Source organism: Lontra canadensis, unplaced genomic scaffold, assembly GCF_010015895.1.
Source record: "Lontra canadensis isolate GAN:19392208 unplaced genomic scaffold, GSC_riverotter_1.0 scaffold527, whole genome shotgun sequence".
Classification (NCBI taxonomy): Eukaryota; Metazoa; Chordata; class Mammalia; order Carnivora; family Mustelidae; genus Lontra; species Lontra canadensis.
The window spans coordinates 1-26441 of NW_022631517.1; the positions used below are offsets into that span (position 1 = coordinate 1).

Here is a 26441-nt window from a genome sequence, read left to right on the forward strand (position 1 = left end):
GGGGGAGGGGAGCAGTGGGAGTGGATTTCTGGTTTAGGGGGCTGAGAGAAAAGAAAACTTTCTCCCTGTCATCAATCAGCAGGATGGCCTTACATAAGTCCTCTAACTGCTCCAGACCTCAGGTTTTTCTTCTATCTGGGACAGTTTTTCTTGTAAGTTTTAAATTGTATGGTTTTCTAAAGAATGATCATTGTCTTAAGTGTTCATTTCCCTCTAGATGCAGAGAGGAAGAAATCAGAGACTTTGTCCGACGTTAAGTGTCTCCCGTCTGAGGGATGGAAACCATACCTTCTCAAAATGCCCTCACATGTCCCTCATCCCCATTCACCTCTTCAAATATCTTCCTCACTTCATTCCCTCTAGGCACCGTGACAGAAGAAAACATCCAAAACCAATGCCCATAGTTTCATTGACTCCAATCACCCCATATTAGAGATGAGGAACATAAAAATCAAAGACATTGAGGTCACACAGTAAATGATAAGGCTAGAATTTAAACCCAGGTCTCATCGTTTCCAAACCAGGGTCTATTCTGCTATGACTGTATCAGAGTCTGGGATTTTTAGATTCCAAACTAAGTGGGATTTCTTGTGACCACTCCATACTACTGAAGACTCCTTACAGTTAGGAACAGGAGCACAGGAGAAGGCAGTGGCTTTGAATGTAGACTTCTTGGACTTGAATAATTTGTCCCCAGAGTAGTACCAATGTGCATTTTCGTAAGTCCCTAAACTCTATAAGACTCTGGGTTGGTTTTTTTGTTTGTTCGTTCATTTGTTTGTTGGTTGGTTGGTTGGTTGGTTTTGCTTGGATAATGGAAAGAATAACATACTTCAGGGAACTGGACAGAGATTAAAATGAATATTTTTATATGACTGTATTGAGATTAAATGAGGTGGCATATATGTTTCCCATAGTTGTGGTCTGTAGCAAATATTACCTGCCATTCATTCCATCATCATCTGCATCAGGTACATAATCACTAGCAGTAAAGAGACCCTGAAAGGAACCTAGGAAATGTAGTTATGAATTCTGGCTGAGATCCTGTTGGCTCCATGCCTCAGTTAACTCTCAGAGCCTCAGTTTACTCACCAGCAAAATGGGAATATCAAAATGTCTGCCTGTGAAGAATTGCAGTAAAAATCAAGTGGGTTATGCACATGAGATAATTTTTAAATAGGTAGAACCCGATAAAATCTCATGGGTTCGTGGTTTTATTAAAACATTATTCTTCCTAGGCTGGAAACCCTCCAGATGCCTGGAGTTGTTTAACAGATAATAAAGGAGATAATGCCACTGTTTTGTTTCTCAAATAAGCCACCTTAGACATAAAACATCATTAAATCATAAAAGAATAAATTCATTTCCTCAATTATCACCATTATCCACTTAATCCTATTCTACTGTTCTCTACCTAAACTTGTGGTTCTCTCATAATTTTACCTTACCAGAGGATTAGCTAACAAATAGCTCACAGGGACAGGGTTTAGAACAGGAAAACAGCAAACCCTCTCTCCTCTTTGCCTTCCAAGTGAAGGAGAGAAATATCTCAAAGCAAAGAAAATGCGTTTTATGAAATATTAAATGCAGGCTTCCAAGAAGCGTTCATACCCTCGTTAAAATACTATCAAACTTTGCTATTGACTAGCTAGCTGTCTGTTGCATGTGAACTTAAAAATACATTCATTATTGAGATATAATTTTGTCCAAGCTGAAGAAGCATCATGGGCTCGGGAATTGTTTTCTGAGTGGGATTATTAAAGGGTTTGGGGCCTAAAGGTGTATGTCTATTTTAAAAAGAAATTTTCTGATTGCAGATAACTTCTCAATTTGATTTAGTGTCGAACGATAGTGATGGGGTTGATAAGTGAGCGTTCATCGGTAATTCATCTTGTGCTGGTAGAAATTTACAGCAAAGCAGTGCTTTCCCAACAGTGACAAGCCCTATTAATCTTCTTCAGACACATTTCAATAGGTGTCCCCATCTGTGGCCAACATCTAAACACTCTGGCATCACCGGCGACTTGGAGACACCTTCATTTCAAGTTACACTACTGAAAATGTGATACTAGATTGTACTCTATTTTTTAACCTAATTCTCTCTCTTCATTCAATTAGCCTTTCTTGCCTGGATTTTCTGCTCATGTGTAACATCACTTCCCAGGGAGAGCTCTCAAAGCTTTGGTTTCTTAGAGATGCACAATCTCCTCCAAGGTTAACAACCAACAACTTTTTTACAAATTAAAATTGCATAGATTCCCCATTCTGACAGTCACTGGCCTCTGATTGCATATGTCCTTAGAAAGTAGAACCTGCTCAAAGAAAGCCCGCCTGGGCATTTGAGAGCGCTTAGCCAAAGGGGGAGGCTATAAAATCCATTTGTGTTCATATTTGGAATGCAATTTGTTATCCTGAACTATGATGTTTAATTTCAGTGCAGGAGAATGCCGAGAAAAGGAGAGGCAATTATGAAAAGAGGGTGCTGGAAATGCAGCCCCATGTTCAAATAGCCACATTTACTCAGCAGATTCAGTCCATAGGATCAACCCCCTCTCCTGCTCCTTTGCATCTGCTGGGGGACCTCCTGTTAGGGAAAGAAATGCAATAATCACTTTAGGGATAGATTATTTCTTCTAAATTGCCTTTATTCTACAAGCAATATCCTCTATCTGGCCGCAACGTTAGTCCAGGCAAAAAATGTAGAGGGAGTGTTTGAGTTTGGATTGCACCTAAGTGCTTTTTTTTGTGCCATTTTCAACCTCATAATGGGTTTGGTCTTGCAAAGAAATAGGATTTGAACAGCATTTTTCTTGTGCACTTTAGAAACCTTTCAAATGAGAAAACTCCCTGAGACATTCTTACATTAGCAAGGTTAGATATACCTGCATAATGAATGGAATTATTCTTAACTTCATTGGACATTTTTTGTCTGTGTGTGATCTGAAATACATGTGTCGCTCATAAGTGTGTGTGTATGATAAAGATACATATTCCCAAAAAATCTCCCTCCCTCCCTCAAATTATTCTTCCCAATGACCATATGAGTTTCTTATAGATCTCAATAACCTTATTGTAGGTGGCAAGTTTAAATGTGCCATATTAATAACTTGCTATCCAAGACAAATTAAGTCCTTATGTGTCAAAAGCACTCGGCACTGGATTATCTACAAGACAAGTATTTATTGAATAAATGTTCAGTCCAATTTCATTTTAATGTGACTGACTGTATGTTTCAGCCTCTTAGGCAGAGATAAAAACACTCAGACCTCTAACTGTGTTGCAACATTACACCTAACTTGTCTATTTCTATTATTGTCTCCTAACTTAGAATATGGAAAGAAGGCTTTTTTTCTTTGCTTTTTTTTTTTTTTTTTTTTTTTGGTGGTTGTTGTTCTGAAGAGCAGGGAGAGAGATAGAAAAACGGCTGGCATTCAGCCTAAAGAGAAATCATTGAAACAAATTAATCCTATGCCGTTTAAATTGACATGGTAATCCATCATCAGAGAAGGCAAACTCTGAAAGCAATCTAGAATCTGCCCTGCTCTTTCACTGGTCCTGGAGGCACAAAGACAGATAGTGAAGGGGGGTGGGGGGGGGAAGGATCATAAAAGTTAGGAATGACTTAGAAAATAATAAAATTGATTATATCAGCTCTCACTGTCCAGCCTCTGAAAACCTCCTTTGGAAAGGGGAGGTTAACTTTCAACAGTTGCTTTCAAAGTTTGCTTCTAAGTGGCAGGTCATCTGCAGTGGGGTTCCGACAGTTTGCCTCCTTCTCTAGGCTGCCAGGCTGCTGACTAGTGTAACCACTGCCTGCCGCGTTTAAAAAGTCGACCAGCTAGGAGCTCTGGCAAGACCCACACTTACACAGAAACTTTCCCTACAGTGGTAAGGGGCTTCTTATATGGGGTTTAGGATTGGGGTTTGTTTTTGTGTTTTGTTGTTTTTTGGTGGGGAGGAATGGGAGGGAATCTTTCTTTTTTCTTTTTTTCTCCAATAACCTTCTTGTTTTTGCACTCAGTGAAAGTGCATGTTATTGTAATTTTCAGAGTATAACTTTTGTAACGTCTTTTAAAACGGAGGCAAGCCACCATGCCCTGTCTTCTTTTTGTGCCTTTTATTTTGGAGGCTCATTTTTCTAAACTTCTTGCACTTCAAAAAGCCTGTGATGCTATGTTGTTAAAACTTGTGTAAAATTCCTAAATTATATAGAAAACTGAGGTGTCGCATCCTGGTTGATAGTTAAGATGAAAAAAAAAAAAAACCCTTACTAAGAGCTCCATTGTAAAAACAGTACGCCTGTATTTTAAACACACATAATCTTTTTTTTTTTCTCTTTAGTATTTATGTAATGTTTTTATTTTTGTTTTTGTCTTTGGGGGGCAAGGGGAGCTGCAGAACTTTGCCTTCTCATTATTGCCTAGGCGTATAAACTTGAGGACAGAAATGAATACTATTTTTAATAATGCATTAAGCTATAAAAGCAAGACAATTTGAAAATTCTTTTTTAAATCTCAAAATCTACTCTGTTAACAAAAGACAGTGTGTGAAGACAAAAACCCAGATACCTTAGTGCCAAAGGCAAGAAGGCAGAAGGACAGGAATATAAACCATACCCCTACAGCTGCCCTATTTAAATCTATCTAGGATAGAGTTTCTTCTAGTTTATTAAGAAAACTTTATGTTTCTGAAACTTCAAAGTAAACATCACACCTCTTTTCTATGATCAGAATTTATATTGACTGGTTTTTAAAATAGGGTGAATAATGCTTGCATATTGACTAATGCTTTTGAAAGCACGTAAGCACAAAAGACAAATTAAATGCATTTCCAGGGTAAATAGGAAAAGAGTTAAAGGCTCTTATATAAAAAATTCATCCACAGCCATACCACTAACAATGTTAAGGGTTATTAGCAAAGAAGAGGAGGTTTAGATGTTTGTGTGTTTGTTTTAAATAGAACCTAGGAAATTTAAATAGTAGCTCTTCAGTAACTGAACGTTGAATTGTACTTTCTGAAAAAAATCTGATACCTTTGATTTTGTTTTCTATTTAGAAACAATGTAGGCTTTAGCCTAATAGTATATGATTTTAAAAGTCATTAAATCAACCAATATCATATGAAAAGAATCAATGAGTAAACGAGCATTAAGTATTGGAGACTGAAAAAAATTACTTTTTAGCCCCTACCCCTCCACCCAACCCCCATGTCCCTTACATCTGACCATGCTCTAGCTTCCTTCTAATTGTATAGTAATATGGTAACAAAGTATATGCAAAATGAAAATCTGCATAACTTTTGGAGTCAATAAATAAGCTATCAATACACATTCTGCAAAGAAATAGGATTGCCTAATTTTTTAACTTCCCCCTGACATGTGATATGATGTGATCCTGTCAAGAAATACCCAATGTGACATTTTTCACTGAAGCCAATATTCCCTCCCTTTTATGTTTTCACTTTTGCTTTAAACTGTTTTAAGTGATATCATCTAAATCAATTTACCTCAGTCAAGCACTTCGTAATCTCTTTGATAAGGCTGATTAATTTATTATAAATTGTAAAGGACAGATGGGAAAAGTACCTTTCTCTATTCTATAGTCAAAATAAAAGGGCCAGTGTACATTTTATTTAAATGTTATACTTTGTAAACTCTCCAGATGAAACCTCCTATGCTCGAGGAACTGAATATCATATATTAAACCTCATCCTCTTAATTTTGAACAGAAGTCCTTTACTTTTAATGCATACCTCCAACATTTCAAGAAATCAGCCTTTGAAGAGGAGAAATGCAGTTGGCAAATTAATTAATTAATTAATTAATTGTGTTTTCTAAATTCACACATAATGTTTTTCTATTATGGCAGTGTGTCTGTCTTTGTTCATCTACTTCTTTAATTATATGCTTTATGCTGAAACTTCTCTTTAAGCTTTCTAAAAACCAGTAGAAGGAAAACTAATCCTTAAATTATTTTCCTCCTTCCAAAATTCACCTTGAGTTTGTGGCTAAAGGAAATTAAACCAGATAACCCCCCTTTGTTGTTCTGTTTGTATTTTATTTAAGTACACTGATGCAGTTAATGAACAATATTAATTTATCTGGATATCTGCCTTGCTAACACTTTCGCATTTAAGTGACTGGCAGTTGATATCATTTGATTAATGCTCTTTTTGACATACCAAAAATGAACTGTCATTTTAAAGGTTTCCCTACCAGGCTCTTGCGAAAAAGGGAGAAAATATAGAATTAGATGATCTTCCCTCACTCTGTCCACTCCTAAATAGGAGCTAATGTCCACATGGCTTTAGATGTCTTTAGAACTTTCTCATTAGGAACTGCCTTGCATTGTAATATTAAAAGCATGGATAGCTCACATGAGACTTGGTTACATGGGCAACAAGCCTATCTGTATCTAGAACCTATTCTCTTTTAATTCTCCAGTTCACTGAAAAGTAAATTAGAGGATCATGTTGTTGAATTTTTAAATATATATTAGGCAAAAGATGCTCACCTTTCCTTTAAGTGCCCCGCCAAAGCTGTCAAACTGAAAACTGACGTTTTTACTTTGAAGTGTCTTTTTATGATTCTGCGAGGCACAATAGCTTTACCATTACTAACTTGCTTCAGCTTGTATTTCAACAATAGTGATTCCAAGGAGCTCATTCAAAACTCTTTTTTTTGCGCTGCTTTCTGCCAGACCTCGGCAAGAACACATGAGTGACAGCCTCTATCTAGTGCTTGAGTATATGAACCTTTAATCCATCATGGAACTTCTAACACCCTAAGGATATATACACACCCATACACATACACCTTCATGCACAGAACTATTATATAAACTACCCATTAAAATGCCAACAGGTTTAAAGCCAGCAGAATGAATATTTTCCTAATCTCATCCAGATTTTATGGCTATAATTTGGCTACTGGCAAGATTCTAAATGAGCTTTTACTTAAATGAAAGAAGGTAAAATATGCAGTAGATTTTGGGGTTTGAAACCCCCCCATGCTAATCTACTGTTGTAGACGTGTTAGAAATATTGTTCAAAGTGGGCTGGGTGGTCAGTTAAATGGAAGAAAATATTTCACTACATGATGTTTTTCTATTCCCTAAAGTCCACCTCCATGGAGTAGGATTCCTTGATGGATGAGACTGTTGTCTCCCTGAATGGAAACCTGCTTTCCTAGGAAGGATGGGGGTGGGAGAGACCATTGAAGGGCAGGGAGCAACTAGAAGGAATTTTCCCTCCCCCCAGCCCTCCCTCCCTGCCTTCCCCTTTCTTTCTTCCTTCTTTGCTACACCCCCTTTTGGTATATGAGTGTAGTTAACCTTCGCTCTGGCCAAGACCAAGAAGGGCTAATGGAGACCCGATTCCTGACAACCTCAGGTCAGCGAGAGCCTAGAGCTCCCAACCCAGGAATGAGAGGATTACCAAGGAAGGAATTTGGGGCACCAGTCGCATCACACCTGAACACATCGCTCCACTCCATTAGGATCCATATTAAAAATAATAATAATAATTACCGCTTCTGGAAACGGTTAATTGGATCTGAAGTTATATTTCCTGTTGCATTGAGGGGCCAAGCAGGGCAACCTGAACTGAATTCCTCAAGCTGCCAAGAAAACCGAGGAATCTGGTGGGGGGAAGGGGGGAATAGGGAAAAGTAAAAGTAAGTAAGTAAATAAATAAATCTATCAGCTTCTTCAGAAAGAGCAGTTTTTTTTTTTTTAAGGAAAAGGTCAGGTGCTGGAAAAGGAAGAAGAAACGAAAGAGATTCTCCCCTTTCCTCACCTTCCACCCCTCCTTTCCCCCCCAAAATTAGTGTCCTCTTGATTATTTGCAGCTGTGTCGAACCTCGAGGTTTGTTCACAGGAGCCCGCGAGACTCCCGCTCCTAGAAGTGAAAAGCCATTTTCACGCCAGGACTTTGCTGCTTGAGTTTGGGGGAGGAAGTTCTCCTCTCCCTCCCAGCAAATTCCACCCCCCAAGCCTTGCTAACTTTAGGGAGCCCCGCAAGTCTTTGCTCCTCAGCCACTTGACGCTCTTGCCCCCAGCCTTGGGGCCACAGACCGATTTCCATCGCTGGAGCGTGGCTTGATACCCCCCAAAGCTAATTTCCCGCCCTGGAGAGCACGGAGACGCGCCGGCGCCTTCGCTGGTGTGTGTCACCCTGCCCCCGCCTTCCTTCTCAGCCTCACACTTCCTCCCACCTGCCCAGGAGCCCCGAACCTGCCATCCACTAGCGCTGTGGTCTGCAGCGGGTTCCGCCACCCGGCGGCCGCCCTAGACACCGGGTGGGTGGGAGGGACACACAGCCCGCGGGGCTGGGCCGCTGCGTCCTCTTTGGGAACATCAAAGGAGAAAAGGGACAGAGATGAATCAAGAAGAAAGTTAGGGGATGCTGCGTGTCGCGGCTGGGGCGGCAAAATGCAACCCGTTTGGGTCACACCTTTGCTCCAGGAAACTGCCTGCAGAGACCGCGCTGTGGGGAACCCGCCAGCCTCCCCGCGTCGGGCCTGCGTTCCACTCCGGTGGCCACCTGACCACTGTCACTCGCAGCGTGGAGCCCGTGGCTCCCGAACCCTTGGCCCCCGTGGCGGCCCGCGCAATCCTTGCCTGGCGGCGGCCCGGACAAACCGGGCCGCGGCGGACACCCTGCGGACGGCCGCGCCCTGGCGTCTCCCGTCGAGCAGGGCGAGACGGAGGCCTGCGCCCGGGAGCTCCCTGGCGGTGGTCCGGCCGCCCCCCTCGAGGGCTGCTCCCCCTTCTCAGCCTCGCCAAATCCCTGAAAGCCTGGGCCCCCTTCGTCACCCCGGGGGCTTCTAATCACTCCGTATCGATTTCCCTAACTCTTTTCATCCCGTTGAAGACACATCTTAAAACACTCCAGCCCGGAGTGTGCTCTGGGCTTTATCCACACTAATAAAATGATTTACCCTTCTCTCTGCGCTCTCCTCACAGAGGAAAATCGTTCGAGCCCCGGCTACTTGTGTGTGATCAGTAAATATTTAGTGCGGTGACATCCTCAGCTAGGCTTCAGATCGATTCGGGGACCACCGGGAGGTGCGCACGGTCCGGGCGGGGCCGCGCCAAGCCCGCCTAGGGGGCTCCTCCCGCCCTCGCCGCCGGCCGCTGATTTACGGCCTCGGCAACCAGCAAAAGGGGGCGAAAGCGCGCCGGGAAAATTGGCTTTTCAACCTTTTTACTTTTGACATTCAGCCACCTCCCCAGGCTCTAATTCTCGCCTCTTCTCCTTCCCACCCCCCTCCGCCCCCGACCAAGGGCGCCCTGTGCGCCCCGCGCGCCCTTCCTGCGGCAGCGCGCTGCGCTCGCGCCCCCGCGGCCCGAGGACCACCTATCACAGCCCTGCGCCGTGACGCGGGGAGGCCCAGGCCCCTGCTCCAGGGGTCGTCGCCTTCGGGGCGAGGTGCACTTTGCCCGCCCACACCTCAGAAGGCGGAGAGAGGGTGGAGAGGCCCACGTCTCCGTTCGGCGAACAAGGAGCCCCTCCGGCTACCTTTTCTCCGACCCTCAGTCATTCCCCTGTTTCTGCGGCTGGTACTCGACGCCCCTCGAGCCGGAGGGCGTCGTGTGGGAACTTTACTTGTTTCGCAGAGGAGCGCCTGTTTCCTTAGAAGCGAAAAAGCGTTGGGATGTGCTGGAAGGGGATCTCCTACCCTTATCTTGGCTGCCACAGGGCTGCGGGCGCCGCAGTGGCAGTGTCCGGGTCCCCCTGGCCTTCCCAGCCTCCCCTGGGCGCACACTTTCACTGCAAGGCCGCGCCGGGGACCTGGACCCCGGGCAGTGGGCCCGACCCGGACTCGCCTGTCCTGCGGGACCCGCCACCTGGGACGACTACACTATCCGAGTAGGGAGATGTAAGGGCTGCTAAGCTCCTGGGTTTCCACCGCTCTTCAGCAGGGGGGGCTGGGGCCTGAAAGACTCCAACACTGTTGCCCACCTGTTAGCGGGCCTGCTCTCCTCTCACCTGGGGCCCGGGCCTCTGCAGCTCTGTCGGGCCCAGGGAGGAAGGTGAACGACCTTGCGGGGTCCGCGCACGCCTCCCCAAAGCTAGCATCCTCTCCTTTGTCCTACTCCTGATTTTCTAAACTGCCTTATCTGCAGACTATATCTTTATACTAATGCATACTTAATTGGTCCGTCTTGACTGTCCATATAAAACAATTTAATTAGGGTGCTTTCTTGCTTTGGAGAGCAAAGAAAAAAAAATCTGCCCAGTGCTTATTGTATTTAGCACCAATACAGGCAGAAAATGTAGCACAAGTTTTTGGTTGAAAGAGCACCTCTGTGCCCATTGAAGGGCGTTGATCCGAAAAGACAGAAAGGACAAGTAAAATCGATTTGAAGCGACCCTCTCTGTCCCTTTCACACCATTCAGAAACTCCATTCCTTCTAAGACAAAGACCAGCGCCTTGGGAATTCTCAGGGAAAAAGAGGACTCCAGTCCCACAAGCCTAGGGCACTTTTTAAAAAATCCTCAATATTGCCCTTAAAACCGGCTCTCGGTCCTGTGTCCCCTGCGTGTGGGTTTCACAGACACCCCCTCCGAAGCGTCAGGCAGTAAGGCTGACAGACAGCACCCCACTTCCGTGCGTGTTTGGCCTTCTGGCCAGGCCAGACAAGCCTTTTAGGGTTAGTGCAGCCCTCACCTTTGACCCCCAAGATCGGAGTGACTGCCACGGTACAGAGTGCAGAGTTACAACTCAGGCCAAAGTTAAAACAAAAAAAACACTTCTCTACTCCCCACCCAGGGAAACCGGTTCTGGTTCCGCAGCCTGAGCCACCTTTACCCAGTAACCCCCTTCACCTCAACTTTTTTTTTTTTTTTTCTTTCGCCTTCTCCTTCTTCTCTTGCCATGAACTGCCCTAACCACCTCTGAAGGAAGGAACTTAAGTTGTCAGGGGAGCATCGCTGGGTTGCGGTGGGTGAGTTGTCCTCCATAAGGAAACCGAATGCCGGGTTATCGGACAGGCGCCCAGGCTGGGGAAGACGGTCATCGATCAGACCTGGCAGGGAAGGGAGGAGGGAGAAGAGAAGAGAGGAGGGCAGGGGAGGGGAGAGGCTGGGCCATGATCACCTTCACCTGCCCTGAGCCCAGCCCCCCTGTTGAACTATCCCTCGACCTCCTGCCGGGATTAAAGGGGGCGGGGGCGGAAGGGAGGGGGCACCCCCCGAGTTACACAAGTGGCCTCCTTCTATAAGAGAATGAGTTCACCACCTCCCCAGAGAAGCTTCACCATCCATCCACTCGATATAACTGATGAGACAAACCACAAGGAAAAACTTCTGTAGCCCATATTTATGGTATTAATGAATAGTTAAAAAAAGATTTACACTTCTTATGATCAATATTCTGAGTTATTTCCCTCAAAGTATATAATTACAGTGTCTTCAGAGTTTTCATCATTGTTTGAGGTGGCAAAACCATTTGTAATTTTCATTAGCCAGTAAACATGTAATTAACATTCAGCACTGTGTTTAACTTAATTCCTGTTTAAGACAAGGACAAGAAGCAGCCGAAGAGCGTTAGTTCCATTTGTCAAGTCTGACATACATCTTACCATAACAGTTTCCTAAAATAAAAGATCCGTGTTTCCCCATTATTCTTCTCTTGAAACAAAACAAAAAAATCCATTAATTAAAACTGTATTAAAACTGCAAGAGGCAAGATAGTTTATTCTCAATTTTCTCTAGTTACTGTATTCCTGCTTCCTTTTTTCATTTGGGAGGGTGGGTGAAGGGAGGGGGTTAATTAAGCATTCATTATTTGAAGACTTGAAATTGGGAACCCCTCCCCCCAAAAGAAATAGGTTTCCTCCTCAGGAAAGTTCTAGAATGGAGACTGGAAAAGGGGGGCACGGATCTGCAGGGGAGAGGGAAAAATCACTTGGGGGGACCTGAGTTAAAAGTAAAAAAATGAGGATTCCTAGGAAAAATGTTGCCCTCCTGTTTCAAGTTCCATCTCTGATCCAGGGTGAGGGGAGCCTGTCTGCCAGGCTGCTAGGCTGCTGCTTTTTCCCCCTCCTCTCCCACCTCTGTTTTTTTCCCAACTTGCTTTAGGATTAGCCTCCATCCCTCTCGACCCCAAACAGTGGAATTTGGCTGTGTCTCGGGTCGTCTTGCTTTGCAATATCGCCTATAGTTGTTGGCGGTTTTCTGCTGCGGCTGAGCCGTTTTGCTCCAGCCTCCGACTAAACTCATTAAGTTAGGAGATTTTTTTCAATTGGACGGGTGTTTTTAAAGTCTCGTCTTTCCAGCCCCAAACAAGGTGTAACAACGCACTCTTCCTTCTAAGGAATGAGATGAGAGACAAGGATCACTCCAGACATCTCCTACCTACGGTTTGGGGTTTTTTTTCTTAAAGGCGAGGCTTGCATTCCTCAGCAGCTATGTACAAAGCTCCCTGAAACCTCGTCTCTCTAAAGTTAGTGTGCAGGGTTTTCCAAGGCTGAGAACGCCTAATACATGGGGAAGCACTTCCTTAAGGTGGAAGATCTCTCCCTTCACCTTTCCTCTTTTTCCCTGCAGGCTAGTGCCTACTTTTTATCAGTTTGCACAATCGCTTAGATAAACACCGAGGAGGAGATTCTCTTTAATTATCAAAGACACATCTTTTCAGGGGGCCAACAAAGCGTTTATTTCACCCGCCAAACTAAAGGAGAGTTATTCCAGTTTAGAAGGAAGATGCAAGCGGTTTGGGACCTTGAACAAGGCAAATATGGTTTTGGTATGTTTACTTACAGTATTTTTTTTCTCTCTCTCTCTCCTTTCTCACTTTTTTTTCCTTGTGCTGTGTGGGGCTGGGGATGACTTGGGGCTTTTCAAAATATCGGTTTGCTAACGTGTATGAAATGCCTAGGACTGTGGTTTCAGGGGTTTGGGGAGGGGGGGCATCAATTAAATGCATTGCCATATTTTATTACATGTGTGTGATAGGAGAGGTGGTGGAGGGGGGAAGAGGGGGGAAAATACAATTGCAAAGCTGCCAAAATATGATTAAACCGAAGCGTAAAGACTGCGGTGCCTCCCCGTCTCCTCGTCCTGTCTCCTCAAACTCATTTCCTTCGATAGAGCAAACTAAAAGCCAGTTCTATAAGCGTGTTTTTCCAAGCAACAGACGACTCGGTTTTTCTAGCAAAGGAGCTGCGAGGCTCGCACTAAGTATCAGAATTTACTGTTCGATTTGCCTCTGCGCTTTATTTTGCAACCTTGTGCAACTGACAGCCAGCCAGGCAGGGAGGGAGGAAAGCTCTGCCCGGCGCCCTCGGCCGCGGCTCGGGGAGAAGAGCGCTCGGTAAAAGCTAGGAGGAGAATCGCGACGAGAAGGGTACTCACCATCGGGCGGGGTGGTGGAGCTGGCGTGCGGATTTCAGGCAAACGTTTACCTTTTTGCTGTCTATTGCAACCGCGTCGGGCTGACTTAAGAAGCAATTCTGTGCTCTGTCCAGAACGTTCAAGGAACGGTTCCTCATTTTTAAAAAGCCAGCGAGAGAGACGACAGAGACAGAGAAAGAAAAAGAGAGGAGGGGGTGAGGGGGGACGCACATAAACCCAGTTCAGGGGGAAAAAAAAAAATCATCACCTCTCCGCCAGTGACTCGGGAAGCGCAGAGGTGGCGAGATCCGAGTCCGGTCCAACCAAGCCAGAGCCAATTAATTTTAAATCCGGAAGAATTATTTAGATTAAAATGTACAGAACTTTCATTCTGCTATGCCTACGTGAGCTCAAAGTCGTTTCCCTTTAAGAGCTCCTTTTCTTTTAAAGTTGAATTTTAGGCAGCGAGGACTCTTACACTAGGGGGCAGACAGATACTGTACTTGCTCCAATCTTAAGCAATTTTTTCCCTCCCAGCATATGCTCTGATTTAGCACTGTAAATTTTTCAGAGGACCCAACTCTGACAGCCCCTGGTGATTTTCAAAGTACCACAAGCCAGTGGTTAAAAATTGCATTGACTTGGAAGTTCAGAGGGACACAATGGAAGCCCCTTTCCCTATTCATGGAGCTCCAGTGTGGTGGAAGAGAAAAACACACACGGACTAGATTGAGGGAAAGGAGGAATTCAATGAATCCTGGTGGACAGAACTGGTTTCTACTGAGTTCAGAGCTAAACTCGGCATTTGCTGGGGTCTGTATTCATATTGTGATTTAATTTGTGGAGAATTACAGCCGTCAGACCACTTTCTGCAAGAAAATCATATTCCTGGGTGGGTTTACTTTTCTTTTCTTTTTTTTTTTCTTTTTTCACCAGAGTAAAACAAATGTTTTTCCAACTTTCTCCGGCCAAATTAAAGCTTGCCATTCCTCTCATTAAAATAAATTTACATCTACAATAAAAGACTGGGCTGGACTTTTTTTTTTTTTTTGAACACGACATATTGATATTTATCTGTTAGTCTTAGAGCTGTTTATTCAAGGGAAATGAGCATCTCTGAAGAAGACATTTTAAAATATTCCCCCCCCCTTTTTCCCTCAGTCTGCAGTCTTTCTCTTCTTGTATGCAGTAAAATTAACTATAATTGATAGGGTCATTTATTTATTTATTTGGAATTTTAGTAGCATTCCCAGAACTGAATGAATCCTAAAATGCAGAGTGAAATACCTCTGATTTCATGTCAGCCCTGTGGTCATGTGTGTAGCAGGATTCAGTTCTGTAAGAGATGAGGAAATTCTTCATTTTAAATCTGAGGCCATCAGAGCGCACTTCAAATACCAAAAATCTCTAAGTGTACCGTGGAAGCTTTTTCTCCTCAAAAACTTCCCACTTCACTTCTGTAAAAGGTGATCTTGCTATGGAAGTGTCTGCACTCAAAAGGAGAGATTAAGATTTCCCTACAATTATTCCCATCTTCTATTAAACTGAGATGGGTATGCCCATTAGATTTCCTATTTCAACACAGCCCCACCACATCTCTGTTGAGTTTGCCCCTAATCTACTGGCATTTGTAGCATTAGGCAATCCCTTGAATCATAGGGATTGTAAGGGAAGGGGAAAAAAAAAAACCACCTTCTCTGAAATGATTTATTTTCCATCCTTCTGTCCTCTTTAAGAGAAAGTTATATTGTGTCTCTAATCAACCTGAAATTCTCAGCCTGCTTCTCTCTGTGGCAATCTCATTACACACCAGGTTTATGATAGTTCAGTGTCCACTATGTTTTTTTTTTTTTTACAACTTTCAAATAATCCCAGCACCTGCAGCTTTTGTGAAATACGTGATTCAGCGGAGATGGGGTGAGGGGGGCTAAGAAGGCTTCAGGAATGAAGTGTAAGGGGGGGGGGTGTTTCTCCTTCCCTAAAAACTAGCCCCTGTCTGCCTACATCTTCACTTAGTACCTATCTTGTATTCTGTCTGTGTGTAAAGGGTATTGAGTGCAAAATGCACACCAGCACAGGTCAATTATATGTCTGGTTTATGTTGTTTTTTTAAATCTTTTATCTCGTCGATTTTTGTGAACTATCAAGGATGCCTTCCTGTGGTCATTAATTTAGCCTTTATATGTGTTCATGTTTCCTGAAGCTCAGTGTGTTTTATGTCAAATATTTTAATTGTTCATAAACCTGGTTGGCTTCCCAGATTATGGTTTTTCTTGGTGCAAAAATGTGTATGATGGTGTCAAAATTTTGTTCCATAAATGTTGAACAATCACAATTCACTAACTTCTCACAAGCAAACCAAAAGGCTACTGCGTTGAAATATAGTGTATTCTGTGGGGGCAATTCTAGCTGTTTGATGTTTAAAACCAAACACTCTGGAATCCAGAGACACATCCATGTTGATGACTTTAGCACACTGAGCGGAATGGCTCAGGCTATGAAGTTGTTCTTACTGCAGTGAATCTCTTGAGATAGACCATGGCGTGTGTGTGGTTTTTGTGAGCTGTGCTTGGTATTATTCCCAATTTGGAGCAGAATCTCTGGTTGTGTTTTAATGACTATATGGATGCTTAAAAGGAACTTGAGGAACAATGAAGTTTGTACTCAACTGTTCCATGACCTAGAAGCACAGTCGCTGAAGTCTTTGTCTGTGTACATTGACAAATGTGCATCTGATACATGTGCGCTTACATGTGTGTACAGAGGGTAGGCACAGGGGAGCCTGGGAAGCTGCTTCCGCTTGTCCATCAGCGCGCAGAACGTTCTATTCACCTCTCTCCATGACTGGGTGTGTGGCAGGACGCTGGGCTGTGAGTTAGCTATAACTAATGAGAGAGGATAAAGTTGAGAAAAATTGATTTTAATTGCGTCATGACAATGAGATGAAGTCTACTTGTGCTTCTCAGCATCCGAGATGCTTTATTTGAGCAATTAAAATGTCAGGCCACATACCTGGGAAATGTTAACCCTACAAGGAAAAGATAGGCGCTAAATGGCTTTTTTTCCTCGAAAAGGGAAAAAAGAAATAAGCCACGAAACCAAGCAAGAGATCAGAGTCGATTACGAGAAGGGTCTACCATCACCCGGATTTGACCAAATCTTTCGTTTGGTAAAGGTCTCCAAGCTCGGTTCCCGGCACCTTCCTGCCCCCTACCCGCTACCCCTCTGCAAAGAAACCGGGGAACTTTTCTCTTTCTCTGGCATTGTGGGCACAAAGATGCGCCGGGAGTCCCGGGTGGTGCGCGAGCGACGGATTTCGTGGCATCGCCAAGTTGCGGGAGGCGAAGTCCTCGATTCCATCCAAAGCCTCTCGCGGAGCCTTTAAGAGGCGTTGTGTGTGCGCGCCGCGCTCCTCTCCCCGCTGGGGCGGAAACCTCCGGTGCGGGGTGCAGAGAGCTCGGGGGCCGCGTGCCCGGGGCCGGCCCGGGCCCATCCCCCGCCTGGCGGTGGTGGCGGCGCGGCCGCCCCCTCCCCGCCCCCCTTGGCCCCCTGCGCTCCCCGCGCCGCTGCTGCTACGCCGCTCGCGCTAGGACCGGGCTGAGCTCGCGGCCGCCATGGCGGGGCCGCCGCGCTCCGGCCAATGACGACGAGGGGGCGGCGCGCGCGCGCCTGGCCAGGCCAACCCCGGCTGCTGCCTTATAAGGCGCGCCGTCACCATGGCAACGTGCGCTAAGTTGCAGCAGTCGTGTCAAAGTTCACTATATAGAGAGCTCAGTGAGCTGATCGCGGAGAAGCCACTTCTGCCAGCCCCGGCGCCTATAAATCGCATTCCCTCCCGCGCCCCCCTTTTTAGCATATTTGATCACTTTGATTCTCTGTTCTTTTCTCTCCGCGGTGTGTGTGTGCGTGCGCGCGTGTGTGTTTTCTTCTCCTCCTCCTCCTCTCCCCGAGTTGCCTCCTTTCTCCGGGTGCCGTGCTGCCTTTTTTCCCTTCTTTCATTCTTTCTCTCCGTCTTTTTCTCCCCCCTCTGCGCACGAAGGATGTGCTTCTAGGTGGTGATCTGCCCTCCTCTCTCTCTTTTATCATTTCTCCCCCGCCGCCGGCGAGTTGACTCTTTCCCTATGTGTGTGAGGCGGCGGCGGCAGCAGCAGCAGCGGCTCCGGCGGCGGCAGCAGCGGCAGCAGCGGCTTCAGCGGCGGCGGCGGCGCTAGACGCGGCGGCTCCGGGCCCGACCCGGCGGCTTCGGCGGCGGCGGCGGCGGCTCCGGCGGCGGCGGCGGCCCGGGCGGCCCGCAGGGAGCAGCGAGCGGCCTCCATCCGGCGAAAGCGGGCGGCGGCGGCCAGAGCGAGCGAGGCGCGCGCCAGGCGCCCGTGGCAGGCGGCGGCCCAGCGCCAGGACGACGCCGCGCAGCGCCGGACGCGGACCACTTTCATGCTGATTCCCCCGGACCCGGGCAGCGCTCCGGCCACTCCGCGGGCCGCCGGCCTCCGCCCCGGCCTGCCCGGCTTTCTGGGCGCGCCCGCGACCGGCGCCTCCGCTCTCCCAGTCCTCCTGATTTCGATGGCTTTCCTGAATGGCTGACTGTGGGCTGCCCTGGACTTGGCCCCCGGACAGTCGCCTCTCCTCCTCCTCTTCCTCCTCCTCTTCCTCCTCCTACTCCAACTCCTCGGCACACCAGCTCTGAGAGCGAGAGAGTGAACGAGAGAGGGAGGGAGAGAGTGAGAGCGAGCGAGATCTTTGGAGAGATTTTTTTTTTTTTTTTTTTTTTGCCTCCTACTTCTGTCTTGAAGCCAGACAATCGACTTGCAGCTCTCCCTCCCCTCCCTCTCTCTCCACGTTCTGCTCCCACTCTCTCTCCCCTGGCCCCTTCTCCTCCCCTCCCGGCGGAAAGCCCCCCGAAACCAACAAAGCTGAGCCGAGGGAAACAAACAAAACAAACACACCGGGCCAGACAAGCCATCGACAAAACTTTGCAAAAGCAGAAACAAAAAAGGAAAAACTAATCAACCTCAACCAACCAGCCCCCGAGCCACCCGGGGCGCCCTCCCGCGCCCTCTCGCACCCTCGCACACACAAAAGGCGGCGCGCCGGAGCCCGAGACCCGGGAGCCGCCGCCGCCCGCAGCCAGGGGAGCAGGAAGTCCGGACGCGGCCCCCATAGATATGGCAATGGTAGTCAGCACGTGGCGCGACCCCCAGGACGAGGTGCCCGGCTCGCAGGGTAGCCAGGCCTCGCAGGCGCCTCCTGTGCCCGGCCCGCCGCCCGGCGCCCCGCACACACCACAGACGCCGGGCCAAGGGGGCCCGGCCAGCACGCCGGCCCAGACGGCGGCCGGTGGCCAGGGCGGCCCCGGCGGCCCGGGCGGCGACAAGCAGCAGCAGCAGCAACACATCGAGTGCGTGGTGTGCGGGGACAAGTCAAGCGGCAAGCACTACGGCCAGTTCACGTGCGAGGGCTGCAAGAGCTTCTTCAAGCGCAGCGTGCGGAGGAACCTGAGCTACACGTGCCGCGCCAACCGGAACTGTCCCATCGACCAGCACCACCGCAACCAGTGCCAGTACTGCCGCCTCAAAAAGTGCCTCAAAGTGGGCATGAGACGGGAAGGTATCGGCCTCTCATTTCTCCCCACCCCCCCCCTCGCCTGGGGTCCCGGGGCCCTGGGTGCGTTTGGCTAGCCTGCTCTGGGTAAGGACGCAGAAGCCCCAAGCTCTTCTCTTCGTATTGCAGTTGAAAGGGGTTTTATACTAGAAACAAGTTCTGCACTGGAACCCAGACCCCCAAATCCGCATGCTTTGGCCGACTGATTTCCTCCTCTACTTTCTCTTCGGGCTGTTTCATTTTCTTTGCATTGATTCCGAGTTCATTCGAGTTCACCTTTCTACGAGGGATGGGGTGTTGTCTGTTGTTGTTTCAAAGCCTGGTTTACTTCTCTGCCTTTCCCCTCTCTCTCTCTCCCCTTGTTTTTCCTGCATGTTCAACATATGTCCCTCCTCCCCCCCCCCCCTCCCCCCCCCCCCCCCCCTCCCCAAAAAAAAAAAAAAAAACCAACCTGAGATTGTACTTTTGTACAGGAGGTTCAAATTACAAATGGCAATTTTATGCACTTCGCCGTATTAACGCTGCTGCCCGGGCAGCGCTCATGTGACCCTCCGTGGATTAACATTCTGCTAAAAAAAAAAAAAAAACCTCTGTTTTCTTTTTTTCCTTTCACTTTTGAAAGGAGGAGAGCGCGCTAGGGAGCAGGGAAGGGTGGGCGAGGGGCCCTCGGCGGCTGCTTTCGCTCTGCGCGAGTTGGGTCTTTGTGATATAAAATTCGCCGAGCGCCGTGAGCAGTGCTCGGCCAATGGCGCGCTCGGCGCCGGGCGCGGGCTCCGGGCTAGGGCGAGCGAACGCCGGGCTTTCTTTGTGTTTCTGCGAGAGCGACTCTCCCGGTCCGGCGTCAGATAACAGCCCGAGCCCCAGCCTCGCCAGCTCTCCCCGGCCCTCTCGGGCCCTGCCCGGGCTGCGCCGGCGCCGGCCGCCTGCTCCCCGCCTCTCCCCGGCTTCCTCTCGCCTCGGCCGGCCTCTCTCTCCGCCCTCTCCCTCCGTCTCTTTCTTCGAGCACACTGATTAGGCTGCCGCCAGACCTCGGCTTTCCGCTCGTCTCTCACCGGGGGTTCCCCGCCGGGCTGGGGCTGCGGGGTTTGGGGGAGAGTTGTTCCGGGGTGGCCGCAGGCCGTCTGGGGTGAACCCTGGTGTCTTTCTGCAAAAGCGTCTCACCCTCCCCCCCCCGACTTGCCCCTCCCGCTCCCTCTCCTCCAATCAATAAGAAATATCAGCTGTTTAGCAGTAAAGAAGAAAGATGCCCCCAGAACGCTACCTCCCGCCCCCAGTGCCGGGGACCCCGAGGCAAAGCGGTCAATTCTGGGTCCTCGGCGGCCCAGCCCCGAGCGGGCCTCGGAGGCAAGTGTGCCGCTCTGGCCGCCGGAGCCTGTTTGGGTGGTGGTTTGAGAGCAGCGCTGCCGGGCTCCCGGCGACTTCCAGGTCTGTGGCCCTGGCGCGCCGGGGAGAGGGGCAGGCCTGCCGGTTGTGGCGCGGCGCGGGGGTCTGGGTCAGGTGGGGGTCGGGCCGGGGCGGACCGAGCTGGGGGACGAGGCTGGTCATTAACTGCGGGGTGTCTCCTTTCCTCCCCGCAGCGGTGCAGAGGGGCCGGATGCCGCCCACCCAGCCAACCCACGGGCAGTTTGCGCTCACCAACGGGGACCCTCTCAACTGCCACTCGTACCTGTCCGGATATATTTCTCTGCTGCTGCGCGCCGAGCCCTACCCCACGTCGCGCTTCGGCAGTCAGTGCATGCAGCCCAACAACATCATGGGCATCGAGAACATTTGCGAACTGGCCGCGCGGATGCTCTTCAGCGCCGTCGAGTGGGCCCGGAACATCCCCTTCTTCCCTGACCTGCAGATCACCGACCAGGTGGCCCTGCTTCGCCTCACCTGGAGCGAGCTGTTCGTGCTCAATGCAGCCCAGTGCTCCATGCCCCTCCACGTCGCCCCGCTCCTGGCCGCCGCCGGCCTACACGCCTCACCCATGTCCGCCGACCGAGTGGTCGCCTTTATGGACCACATACGGATCTTCCAAGAGCAAGTGGAGAAGCTCAAAGCACTGCACGTCGACTCCGCCGAGTACAGCTGTCTCAAGGCCATAGTCCTGTTCACCTCAGGTAGGAAGGAGCCCTGCCCTCTCAGTCCAAGGACTTCTAGCTCAGAGTTAGGGACCAGAGAACTTGGGAGTCCCCAGCCTGGGCCCAGCCTCCCCCCACCTCCACCCCCTTGAAAGGCCAAACTGTTGAGAGCAAACTTGGGAGTGGGAACTCTGTGTAGGTGCTGGGCCTCACCAGGCCTGTCCAGGGGACAAGAGAGGAAGGCTGGACTTCAGGAAGACTGCTCCAGACACAGGCTCTCAAAATGGGCCATGGGAAAGCCTCTTGAGCCTGCCAGGCTGGGATGCATGCTCCTGCTCCCTCCCTTAGCCCCCCGCCTTCTGGGCCAGCTGGGCCTGTGCGGTCTCCCCTACCCCAGGGCTCTTTTTCTGTCACCCTGGCTGAGCCTCTAAGAGATGCCTCTGGGCACTGGAGCGGTCCTGGCATCATCTCTGCAGGGGAAAGTTTGCCCCTGCAGGGGAAAAGTTTGTCTGCTAACTCAGTAGGAGATGGAGCTCCAGGCAAATCCAACCTGAGGGCAACAATTTTCAAAATCATATTCTTATTAAAACAATGCAGACTGCCAGGAGAGGAGGAAGAGCTGTCAGGAAGGGGCAAGAGAAAGAAAGGGGCCATCGTAAGTGTCCAGAATGTCTGCGAGGGCTGGAACACTCTGCCCTCCTGCTTCCTCTGCCCAGGCAAACACTTAAGGCAATTTTCAAACAACCCAAAGTGTATGCCAACTGGGGCTGGATATGAATGTTGCCAGAGATATAAAACCATCATTGACTACATTGTGAAATCTAATTAGTTTGTAGGTAGTTTAACCTGTGTGAGTAATAGATCTAATATTAATTAACTCTTGAGGCCAAATGATTTTTGAAGGTGTCTGGCTTTCCACTTTGGGCCACACCTGAGCCTTTTGGCTGCCTCCAGGCTGAGTTCAGCCTACCAGGTGGGTGGAAATCACCCCCTCCGCCTTCTGGGTCTAAATTGTCAGCTGATCCCTTTGTCATGCCTGAGAGGGGAGAGGGGTTCCCAATTCAGAATAACAAACATTGGGGTGTTGGTAGGGCTTGGAACCTAGAAACTGCAGTTTTTACAGCTTGTAATCTGGACTCTGGGAGTGCTGAGTAGTTCCTGTGGCAGACAAAAAGATCCACAATCTCTTCTTTATTGTTTGAAGGAAATCTAGGGGCCCAAGTCATTAGCTCAATCGATGGCAGGGTTCTGAGCCCTTAACCTGCTGTCTGTTATACCTTGCTGTTTCTCACACATCACACCCCCCCCAACAGCCACCCCAAATTCTGCCTTTGAAAGTCCTTAGGTAACTAATGAAAGGGCAGTGTCTGGGCGAGGAAAAGCTGTGTGGAGAGAGGCTTGGATCTGGAGTATTTTTCTCAGGGGAACTGTCATAACTAGAACATTTGCCGGATGCAAATGTGCAGGCAGGATATTCCCATACCCCACAACCACCTTCACCCCCATCCCACAACCCTACTACATCCAGCCCACGAGCCCAGATGATGGGGGTGTTGTTAATTTCTCAATATCATTGTTATCTCTCAACCTTACCCTTGGTCTTTCAAGGAAAGAAATGCCTGATACTGTCGTAACAGTTTAATTTATTACTATTTGCAAAATGTAGAGAGGCCTGTGTGGAGAATGCACATCACCTCACAAAGAGATAAAGGTCCCTCTTATCTGATTCATAGGGAGACACACAGTGTACCAATGCAGAGGGAGGGAGTCCTGTGCAAACAGATCTTTTAATTCCTGACCACAGACACCTATGCATTCTTTACGTGTGGAGTCCTAGATGCACACAGGAGGAAATTGCATATGTGTTCTGGTTCTTGGGGTGGAGGTAGTGGCGGTCGTTTTCAGATGTCTGTTTTAAGGATTCACAATATGCATGTGTTCACCCCAGTCTTGTCTAGGGAGCCCAAAAAGGTCAGGTCACAACCTGTACCGCCTTCACTGAGAAGCCTCTCATTTCAAAGGCACTTATTGTATTTTTCACATATCCGAAAGAGAAAAGTGTTTTCCTGAAGATAACAGGGGAGGGGTTTCTTCTTGGACGGACCTGGGTTTTATAAATAAATAAATAAATAAATAAATAAATAAATAAATAAATAAATGGGGTGAGAGAAAAAGGGAGAGAGAAGAAAAGGGGGGAAAGAAACAGCTCAAATGAACAGAGAGATCACAGTTTGCATGGCTGCCCTTCAATAGGGCTATACTGACAAGATCAGTTTTAAAGGGCCACTTAAATCAGTTTCAAAGACTGGAGAAAAATGAGTCGCCCTCTTTGGGGAGAATCTGAGGCTGGGTCGTGGACGCCATTACTAGAGGCTGGGCCAGGTTGTTGCCCTCCCCCCCCCAACTATATAATTATAAGCCAAACTATTATTTACAGACGAGGAGGGGGAGGAGCCCTGGCAGTTTTGGTTTCATCTGTTTGTCTGTCTGTTTACTGACTTGAGCCAGATTTCACCCAATGCACTTTGCTTGGGGCCTCCCAGGGACCCAGCCTGAGGACTGAGAGAGTGAAAGCCTGCAGTGCAGTGAGCTTGTGTTTGACGTTAGAGCAAATACCCCAGGATCATCTCCTGCTCTCTCCACCACCACCACCCCGCTCCCCTTCGCCCAGGTTTTTAGCACAGAGGCATTTGCTCCAACTCCGGTCGGGGCAGTTTGACAGCCCTGTACACACACCTCATGTGACCCTTTTCAGACCTCTTAATCTGATGACTGAATTCTTCTTCTCCTTCTCCTTCCCCTTCTTCTTCTTCTTCTTCTTCTTTTTTTTAACTTTCTTCCAGATGCCTGTGGTCTCTCTGATGTAGCCCATGTGGAAAGCTTGCAGGAAAAGTCCCAGTGTGCTTTGGAAGAATACGTTAGGAGCCAGTACCCCAATCAACCAACGCGATTTGGAAAGCTTTTGCTTCGCCTCCCTTCCCTCCGCACGGTCTCCTCCTCAGTCATAGAGCAATTGTTTTTCGTCCGTTTGGTAGGTAAAACCCCCATCGAAACCCTCATCCGGGATATGTTACTGTCCGGCAGTAGTTTTAACTGGCCGTATATGGCAATTCAATAAATAATAAATCAAAATAAGAAGGGGCAGAGAAACAGAGAAAGAAAAGGCAAAAGACTGGTTTGTTTGCTTAAATTCCTTCTGTTAAGAAAGGATATAAAAGGATGTTACAAGTTTGCTAAAAGAAGAGAGGGGAAGAATTTAATGGACTGTGAATTTCAAAAAAAAAAAGACTGTCAAATGAACTTTTACAGAATGCATTAAAAAAAAAAAAACTCCTGTGTCGGTCAGAGCAACTTGCTACTTATCATTTTTGTATAAAAAGGAAATTAGTCTTTTTCTTTTTTTGGTAAATTTTTGAAAAATATTGCTAAAAGTGCATTTAAGGAGATTGGGAGAAAATTAGCAGAATGGAGAAAGTAAGTCTTTTTTTTTTTTTTTTCCAAATTATTAATTGTCCTGTGTCTATGTACCTCTAGCTGTTCTTTTTTGTACTTTTCTGGTTCCAAACCAGTTTATTCTGTGGTTCTATAATAAGTTTTGATATAATCTTGGCTTCTTAAAAACTGTGTATCCTTAAAATATATGTTCTGCAAGAATTAAAACTGAGTCCATGAAAATATCATAGGAAGACATAAAACTTTAAAAGGCAACTCAGAGATGATGGAAACGCACTTAGAAGTGGTGACCAAAAATTTTAGGCGAAGTTGAGCACTCTTAATTTGAGAACTAGAGGAACCACATACACTTAACTTCCCCACCCTGCCCCCCCCAAAAAAAGACACCATGACAAACCTAGCTTTTTAAAAATATTTTAAGAAAGAGAATGAACTGTGGAATTTATTGGCAGCCAAGGAATGTGTCCAAGACACATGCTGAGGTTTTGAATAAAAAGTGAACTTTTGTAATTTGAATTGGGTCCCGCTTAGTTCTTGAATTGTTACGAAAATCCTATATCTGTTTGTATATTTGCAAACCCTTTGTATTATAATTGTTGATATTTTCCCTTTTTAAAAAATACCATTGAAATCAGCATGACAAAATAACACTGTTGGCACTTATAGGTAACGTGATTGATTCAGTATCTTAGAGTTTACAGTTTGTGTTTTAAAAAAAACTGAAGGTTTTTTTTTTAAGTGCAACATTTCTGTATACTGTAAAGTTATAATAACTGAACTGTTTGGTCGAGTCTTTGTGTGTTATATTCCAAGGAAAATTGAAAGTATTCAGAAATTAAAATATTATTTGATATCTGAAATCTGTTTGGCTGTCCCCACTCACTGTCTTTCTCATCGAGAAGAGCCCCTGTGAGCTCTCGCTGAGCCGGGCCCGGGGGTCCATTTGTTTACTGCCCTCAGTCAGTTTGTTCAAAGGTGGACTAGTGTATTTGCCTGTTTAATTTGGGTGTGTCGGGGGGAGAAGCTGAAGTTAATGGTTTATCTATGGTTTAGGAAGTGCCATACTGATATAGTAAACCACCCCCATTCACTTAATCCTCCTTTTAATTAAAAATGGATTTTCCAGGAAAAAAAGGCCCTTATATTTGTCACACTTAAGTGCCTGCTTAGGGAAGGTATTGTGGAAAGTATTAGAAATCTTGAGATCAGTATCTATTTTATGATCAGAAAAAAATACTGTTTTGTACATTTCTGACAGTTAAGCGGAAGACAGTTCTAGCAGGCTAATCACAGCATTGTAAATAGAGGCAGTTGTTTGCAGTGAGTTTTTCCTTAAGTAGGTTTATACTCTGTGGTTCTCATCTAGCTTGGTTGTTGAGAGGATTTCAAATTCAGTGATGTAGCTTAGAGTGCTGAAGGGTCTGTTTTTTAGTGTATATATGATAACTTGCCGTTGGCCTGCCTTTCCCCTCCCCCCTTTACGTTCATTCTGTGAGAGCATGACCACAGGTCAAAGGAGTCTTTTCCACTGGAGTTATGTACATAAAAACACATCGACATTTTGACATTTCGGATTGTGTAGATACAATCTGTACTGCTCTTGGGATCCTTTGTCCTTAGAAGCCAAATTAAGAAAAAGAACAGAAAGAAAGAAGGAAGGAAACTTTACAGAGTATGCTGATTTGGAAGTAGTAACTATTTTGTTTTGGATCCCCCCCCCCTTTTCCTGGTTTGAAGGAAGCTCAGTGTGTGGGAGCTTCCAATTTTGTTCTTATTGAGGCTTTCCAGCATCCCCTCCCCACCATACTTCACTATGTTGTGGTTTAATTTTAAGAGCGGGTGGGTAGGGGAGATGGAAGAAAAGGGATCATTTTGTAAAGTGTATTAAACTTTGAAACTAAGTTCCAGTCAATACATGCAGACCAGAAAAATGTCTGATTTGTGCATTTTAGCAGAGTCCTCCATCTGACCCCCAGCTTCTTTCTG

The 26441-nt window shown here is 47.2% G+C and overlaps 1 protein-coding gene across 3 annotated transcripts; it reads left to right on the forward strand.

The window, feature by feature from the left end:
* Positions 1-12176: 12176 nt before the first annotated feature.
* On the forward strand, positions 12177-25315 carry LOC116863104 (COUP transcription factor 2). 3 transcript variants are annotated; one of them, XM_032850607.1, is made up of 3 exons: positions 12177-12751; positions 20514-21041; positions 23846-25315. In XM_032850607.1, exons 1-3 carry the CDS (start codon positions 12709-12711, stop codon positions 24118-24120), a joined length of 846 nt encoding a protein of 281 aa, XP_032706498.1. In that variant the 5' UTR covers positions 12177-12708; the 3' UTR covers positions 24121-25315. The 3 variants fall into 3 exon arrangements, with proteins under 3 accessions (XP_032706498.1, XP_032706497.1, XP_032706499.1); XM_032850606.1 differs by lacking the exon at positions 12177-12751 and adding an exon at positions 17717-18942; XM_032850608.1 differs by lacking the exon at positions 12177-12751 and adding an exon at positions 20203-20280.
* The last annotated feature ends 1126 nt before the right edge of the window (positions 25316-26441 follow it).